The sequence below is a fragment of the Cherax quadricarinatus genome, chromosome 22 (assembly GCF_038502225.1).
Source record: "Cherax quadricarinatus isolate ZL_2023a chromosome 22, ASM3850222v1, whole genome shotgun sequence".
Lineage (NCBI taxonomy): Eukaryota > Metazoa > Arthropoda > Malacostraca > Decapoda > Parastacidae > Cherax > Cherax quadricarinatus.
In genome coordinates this window covers 4,240,540-4,248,959 of record NC_091313.1, presented here as the reverse complement: position 1 = coordinate 4,248,959, position 8,420 = coordinate 4,240,540, and the positions used below count along the sequence as shown (strand labels likewise).

At 37.9% G+C, this 8,420-nt stretch overlaps 1 protein-coding gene across 1 annotated transcript in view; it reads right to left on the bottom strand.

Annotated features, from left to right (window-relative positions):
* Positions 1-6,581: 6,581 nt before the first annotated feature.
* The window catches only part of LOC128689593 (uncharacterized), a 147,509-nt gene continuing 145,670 nt past the window's right edge, over positions 6,582-8,420 (bottom strand). The window contains exon 3 of the mRNA XM_053777955.2: positions 6,582-7,564. Within this exon, the coding sequence (XP_053633930.2) occupies positions 6,749-7,564 (816 nt within the window). The 3' untranslated portion in view covers positions 6,582-6,748. The remainder of the gene's footprint in view (positions 7,565-8,420) is intronic.

Genomic DNA, 8,420 nt, shown 5'->3' with positions numbered 1-8,420 from the left:
CCTTTCTGTAAGTGACGAGCAGTGTGTAACAACCTTTCTGTAAGTGACGAGCAGAGTGTAACAACCTTTCTGTAAGTGACGAGCAGTGTGTAACAACCTTTCTGTAAGTGACGAGCAGAGTGTAATAACCTTTTTGTAAGTGACGAGCAGAGTGTAACAACCTTTCTGTAAGTGACGAGCAGTGTGTAACAACCTTTCTGTAAGTGACCAGCAGAGTGTAATAACCTTTCTGTAAGTGACGAGCAGAGTGTAATAACCTTTCTGTAAGTGACGAGCAGAGTGTAATAACCTTTCTGTAAGTGACAAGCAGAGTGTAATAACCTTTCTGTAAGTGACGAGCAGAGTGTAATAACCTTTCTGTAAGTGACGAGCAGAGTGTAATAACCTTTCTGTAAGTGACGAGCAGAGTGTAACAACCTTTCTGTAAGTGACGAGCAGTGTGTGACAACCTTTCTGTAAGTGACGAGCAGAGTGTAATAACCTTTCTGTAAGTGACGAGCAGTGTGTAACAACCTTTCTGTAAGTGACGAGCAGAGTGTAACAACCTTTCTGTAAGTGACGAGCAGTGTGTAACAACCTTTCTGTAAGTGACGAGCAGAGTGTAACAACCTTTCTGTAAGTGACGAGCAGAGTGTAATAACCTTTCTGTAAGTGACGAGCAGTGTGTAACAACCTTTCTGTAAGTGACGAGCAGAGTGTAACAACCTTTCTGTAAGTGACGAGCAGAGTGTAACAACCTTTCTGTAAGTGACGAGCAGTGTGTGACAACCTTTCTGTAAGTGACGAGCAGTGTGTAACAACCTTTCTGTAAGTGACGAGCAGAGTGTAACAACCTTTCTGTAAGTGACGAGCAGTGTGTGACAACCTTCCTTGTTTTCTTCTTCTTCTTCTTCTTCTTCTTCTTCTTCTTCTTCTTCTTCTTCTTCTTCTTCTTCTTCTTCTTCTTCTTCTTCTTCTTCTTCTTCTTCCTTTTCTTCACCTTCTTCTTTTTCTTCTTTTTCTTCTTCTTCTTTTTCTTCACCTTCTTCTTTTTTCTTCTTCTTCTTCTTCTTTTTCTTCACCTTCTTCTTTTTCTTCTTCTTCTTCTTCTTCTTCTTCTTCTTCTTCTTCTTCTTCTTCTTCTTCTTCTTCTTCTTCTTCTTCTTCTTCTTCTTCTTCTTCACCTTCTTCTTCTTCTTTTTCTACTTTTACTTCTACTTCTACCTCTGCTTCTTCTTCTACTTCTACTTCTTATACATCTACTGCTTCTACTTCTTCTTCTACTTCCTCTACTTCTACTTCTGCTTCTTCTACTACTTCTCCTACTTCTATTTCTGCTTCTTTCTTTTATTATTATTATTATATTTTTAATATTTTATTATTATTATTATTATTATTATTATTATTATTATTATTATTATTATTATTACTATTATATATTTTTTAAATATCTCGTGTCATTCAGAGACTTGGAAAGTGGGAAGCCATCAGATTTGATCCAAGAAAAGGGTATCATTAATTCCTTGAATCAAGAGCCCTTCACCTTCATCAAGGGCCCCCCAGTCTCGATACACGTTAAAGTGTGCTACCAGTTCTAAGACCGTCACTTAAAATGTTGGAAATGAAAAATGCTGTCATTTATCAAGTAGTTCCGTTCAGATCTATGGAGTTTTTCTTGTCCTGTCTTAGAAATGGCACGGTAGCGAAAGAAAACACAGGTTTGCTGTACAAAATATATTTTTTATTAATGTTCAGCGAGGGGGGAGGGGAAGAATGTGTATGTACAAACAGTAATTTCTCTGAAAGTCGAAATACAGAGTCTCCCAAAGCCCTCGTTTAGGAGAGGAACTTCACTGTGACGTTTCGGTCCGTCCTGGACCACTGTACAGGACTTGACAGTTGTCCAGGATAGACCGCAAGGTCGTCATGAAGTTCCTCTCCTGACTGTGGGGTTTTAGTGAACTGATCCAGCCACGGTGCTGTGACTTACTGATTCTTGAAAGAGAGAGAGATTGTTTTAAATGAAATATGTACAGGAAAACATTCTACATTTGTTGAACATTAGTGGCTTACCATTGTTCTTAATATATAAGTGGCTTACCAATGATCTTGATACATAATACACGTGACTTGCCATTGATCTTGATACATAATATACGTGGCTTACCATTGATCTTGATACATAATATATGTGGCTTACCATTGATCTTGATACATAATACACGTGACTTGCCATTGATCTTGATACATAATATACGTGGCTTACCATTGATCTTGATACATAATAAACGTGGCTTACCATTGATCTTGATACATAATATATGTGGCTTCCCATTGTTCTTGATACATAATATGTGAGTACTATGTATTTATGCCGGAACCATGCCGACTTGACTTACGTGGCAAGGATCGTTAGGTCAGACAAGCCTTACTTTTGTACACTTTTTAAAACTCTGCGAGTGTCAGTCTGAAACAAGGCGAAATATGTGTATTTCATTGAATTTAAATAATATTAAATAATCCCAAGATTGGTCGTAATGAACGAATGTCAGGTCATAAGAAGAATAACGGACGAGGATTCGTCCATTCGTGAGTTCCGTGGCTAAGTGGTTACAGTGTAGGTGTCGTTCGCATGGCCCATGGTTCGAGTTCCCGTCCATTCTTCTATTTATTCATTATTAGCTAACGTTACGCTGACCTTAGATTAGGTAGGATATGCTGTGTTATAGTTCAGGATGGTTAGGTTAGGTTGCCATGTTAGTTTTTATAAAAAAAATGAATATCACGTTAATGCATATAAATATTACTGTTAATCCAGAAGAAGAACTAATTAAAAACATATTTTCGTGTAAATTTTGATTATTTGACCATTGTAACCATAAAGCCCATATATATATATATATATATATATATATATATATATATATATATATATATATATATATATATATATATATATATATATATATATATATATATATATATATATATATATATATATATATATATATATACATATATATATATATATATATATATATATATATATATATATATATATATATATATATATATATATATATATATATATATATATATATATATATATATATATATATATATATATATATATATATATATATATATATATATATATATATATATATATATATATATATATATATATATATATATATATATATATATATATATACAAATTTGCAAATTACAATATTTTTTTCTTTCTTTTAAACAATATTAGTGCTTCAGGAGTCTTACAGACATTTCTAAGTTTAATAACATCTTGTTTTTGTTTCACTAGTGAGACTGCCATCTGTGAGGCTACCATCTGTGAGGCTACCATCTGTGAGGCTACCATCTGTGAGGCTACCATCTGTGAGGCTAACATCTGAGGCTAACATCAGTGAGGCTAACATCAGTGAGGCTAACATCAGTGAGGCTAACATCCGTGAGGCTAACATCAGTGAGGCTAACATCAGTGAGGCTAACATCAGTGAGGCTAACATCCGTGAGGCTAACATCTGTGAGGCTAACATCAGTGAGGCTAACATCCGTGAGGCTAACATCAGTGAGGCTAACATCAGTGAGGCTAACATCAGTGAGGCTAACATCTGTGAGGCTAACATCGGTGAGGCTAACATCAGTGAGGCTAACATCAGTGAGGCTAACATCAGTGAGGCTAACATCAGTGAGGCTAACATCAGTGAGGCTAACATCAGTGAGGCTAACATCTGTGAGGCTAACATCAGTGAGGCTAACATCAGTGAGGCTAACATCAGTGAGGCTAACATCAGTGAGGCTAACATCAGTGAGGCTAACATCAGTGAGGCTAACATCAGTGAGGCTAACATCAGTGAGGCTAACATCGTGAGGCTAACATCAGTGAGGCTAACATCAGTGAGGCTAACATCAGTGAGGCTAACATCAGTGAGGCTAACATCATTGAGGCTAACATCAGTGAGGCTAACATCAGTGAGGTTAACATCAGTGAGGCTAACATCAGTGAGGCTAACATCTGTGAGGCTAACATCAGTGAGGCTAACATCAGTGAGGCTAACATCATTGAGGCTAACATCTGTGAGGCTAACATCAGTGAGGCTAACATCAGTGAGGCTAACATCAGTGAGGCTAACATCAGTGAGGCTAACATCAGTGAGGCTAACATCAGTGAGGCTAACATCAGTGAGGCTAACATCAGTGAGGCTAACATCTGTGAGGCTAACATCAGTGAGGCTAACATCAGTGAGGTTAACATCAGTGAGGCTAACATCGTGAGGCTAACATCAGTGAGGCTAACATCAGTGAGGCTAACATCAGTGAGGCTAACATCAGTGAGGCTAACATCAGTGAGGCTAACATCAGTGAGGCTAACATCAGTGAGGCTAACATCAGTGAGGCTAACATCAGTGAGGTTAACATCCGTGAGGCTAACATCAGTGAGGCTAACATCAGTGAGGCTAACATCCGTGAGGCTAACATCAGTGAGGCTAACATCAGTGAGGCTAACATCAGTGAGGCTAACATCCGTGAGGCTAACATCAGTGAGGCTAACATCCGTGAGGCTAACATCAGTGAGGCTAACATCAGTGAGGCTAACATCAGTGAGGCTAACATCTGTGAGGCTAACATCGGTGAGGCTAACATCATTGACGCTAACATCGTGAGGCTAACATCAGTGAGGCTAACATCAGTGAGGCTAACATCAGTGAGGCTAACATCAGTGAGGCTAACATCATTGAGGCTAACATCAGTGAGGCTAACATCAGTGAGGTTAACATCAGTGAGGCTAACATCAGTGAGGCTAACATCTGTGAGGCTAACATCAGTGAGGCTAACATCAGTGAGGCTAACATCAGTGAGGCTAACATCAGTGAGGCTAACATCAGTGAGGCTAACATCATTGAGGCTAACATCGTGAGGCTAACATCAGTGAGGCTAACATCAGTGAGGCTAACATCAGTGAGGCTATCATCAGTGAGGCTAACATCAGTGAGGCTAACATCAGTGAGGCTAACATCAGTGAGGCTAACATCATTGAGGCTAACATCAGTGAGGCTAACATCATTGAGGCTAACATCGTGAGGCTAACATCAGTGAGGCTAACATTAGTGAGGCTAACATAGGTGAGACTACCATCTGTGAGACTACCATCATTGAGGCTAACATCAGTCTTGGCCTACAGTGTTTATGTTATAAACCTTTGTACAGTCAGTCCCGGTGTTAGTAATGTTTACTAGGCCATAAGTGCCAATCATTCCAAAGATTCATTAATATTATGATCAAATTGCAGTACTGGCACTGCGGCAGCGAGCTTAGGTTCAGTTCAGAGATGATTTGTCATGATCAGTGACAGTAAAACCTCACTGCTGTAATTCTCAAATCTTGAATCTATAATAAACTGCTCAAGAATGTTCGTGTGGTTAAAAAAAATATTCAATTCAGCTTGAAATACAAATTTTGCATATTTTTTTCACTACGTTCAATGGCTCATTTTTTTTATATCAATACTAATCTGAGACTCAATAAAATTAATATTATTTGTGGTATATTGAGACATTCCTATCTTTTATAGTAATAATGCACTACATTGTACCATCGTTTAAATTATGATATGGTAAGAGTAGGCTACGGAAATGTATTCTGGGATATTCGTTAAATACAACATACACTAGCACCCGTACATACCACAACACTCTCACACCCAGTGAGAGCAGCGTCGACTCCAGTCATAGCCGACAGAAACGTACATGTGAATTTCTTCGAATTCTGTACGTGTCTATACGTGTTTTCAGTCTATAAGAAGGAGCTCTTCCTCATGTGGGTGAGAATTGTGCTGGTAACTTTTATTTCCAGTCTTTAAAAACGGACATTTTATGGTGTAAATAGTTTTTACTTCGTGATGGCTAAGAACCCCACATACGTTCGTTTCGTGGAAAATAAATTAAACTTGATAAATAGTTGGTGAAAATTGCATGGACAATATTTAATAAAAACAGTCAAATTGAAATTAATTTACCTAAATGATCTTGTTAACGGAGAGCAAGCAAAGGTAAAGCAAAAGTTTTTTTTTTTAGGTGTTAAAGATGACTGGAAGCAGAGGAAGGCTATAATGCATAGCTGGGATGATGATAAGCTCTCTACCCACACCTCTGTATAGTCCTTGTGGTTTAGCGCTTCTTTTTTGATTATAATAATAATCTACCCAGACCTTCAGTGTATCATGCTATTGTCTTGTACACGTCGAGCTCTTTAGCCCCATCTTGTTGCAAGTGGAACATGTATTGGTAGACAGAGATGAATGAAGTATTAAATATTATCGATTATTAGAGATACAGATTTTTTTAGTAATAAGATGAATGCTTAGAAAAGATAAATTAAAAACTAATATATATATATATATATATATATATATATATATATATATATATATATATATATATATATATATATATATATATATATATATATATATATATACATACACACACACACACATATATATATATATATATATATATATATATATATATATATATATATATATATATATATATATATATATATATATATAAGCATGCATTAGGCAAACTTTGATTTATGAAAGATTATTTGAAGCTCACAAGAAAGAAAAAAAATTACAAGAGGCGATTTATATTTAAGATTAGGAAATTTAACCGTGATATTTTCAAGTTTGTATCATGGAAAACATACATCTTATGGTTGATTGGCAAGAAAGGGTAATAGCTAATTAACCTCGGAGGTGGGCTCGGTGGGCCAGTTGAACCCTGTGAACCACGGCTTTCAGTCGTGCCAACACGCTGGCTTTATCCCCGATAGCGTAGTGTCGATGAGGCGCCTTTTCCTCGGAATCGTCATCTAATGGCGCCTCCTGAGCATCCTTCAATGCTTCTTTATTAATTGCTTTCATTAAGCGATTTAGGATCTCGTCATCGTAGAAATCTTCAGAAATAAAGAGGGAAATAGGTTCCTTGCTGGTGGAGGGTGCAGAACCGACGGGGGTAGCAGTTCTGAGACGCTGAGATGCTGGACTTGCAGGACGCTTCGTGGCTGGTCTTCGGCTTGCAGCTTGAGAAGAGGTAGATGGGCGTGATGGCGTTGGTTGTCGCCGTGGCGCACTCGATACTCTTGACTGCCTAGTCGTGGGTTGAACCCGCCTAGATGTCGACACGACCGTATTGTCGAGCTCCTCGTGACTTGTGTCTTGTGGTTCATGGTCGGGTCGTCTACCATCTTTTTGGTCCTTATGAGCTTTCCAGTTCTCCCCTCTCCTAATGCTCTCCAGCACTGACTGGCCGATCTCAGGCGCTGCTCCTATGGGGCCGATGGAAGCCCTTAAGGCTGAGAAATCGGGATGGTCATCGTAGGAGATGAAAGCAGTGTATCCCTTCCCGTCAGCTCTGTACAATACTGTCTGGAGTCTGTTGTCAGGGAGAGCTACTCTGAAGCGGCCACGGGTTTCATCGCCAGAACGGGCTTCTGCCCGGTCATGAAAGTTACTATAATCAGGAGAGTCCACGGCATAGGCAAAGGCGTAATCTCCATTCTGTGGAAGAGAATATTATGTTAGAGCATTGATGTGGCGAAGCAGAATGCACAAAATTGGGTTATATTATGTGTTGGAAAACAATGCGTAAGAGAAAAGTAGAAGCAGGATGATGTATCTGGCTTGACACTGGGATGACATCTGAAACAGACCGGTGGTTAGGGTCGCGGGTTTATTGACCACACAGGTTATAGAAAGTTGATCCCACTCGTCTAGACATTGAGGTCATAATGTCAAGAAGTAAACAGAGACAACATATAAAAGACTCTATGGGACTCTCTTCACACACATTACCTATATATTCAAATGCATAATCAGTAATCTATATACTGACATTCACAATCTTTGTAAAGACACATGCACATGTCAAGACATTTATTGAAGAAACGTTTGACCATAAATACCTTCTTAAGTTCTAATGTAAGAACTGAAGCAGCCACTGGTGGCAAAACCTTCCCTTAATAAATGTTTTAAACTATGCATGTGTCTTTATCTACATATTGTTGGTATCACTGTACCTCTCCCGTCACTCCCATACATACATATCACATCATTTTCTTGTAAGTGTTTAACTACACTTACGATAGCATTTCTTGAAAGATATGTTAGAGTTATTGTATTCTCAGGAAGAGGATCACAAAGCAAACATTGATAACAAACAAGGACTGAAACGTTTATTAAATTTTCCTATCTTGACAAATGTTAGTTGTGAGGTTCCTCATCCATCTCACAGTCTCTCATGGACTATATATATGCACTTACAATGTCTCACCTTCTATTTTCCAAATAAAGGCAAGTTTTTTTTTTTCAGTTGTAATGCGAGATACATAAAGCTGTGTACTAACTTAAATATAAA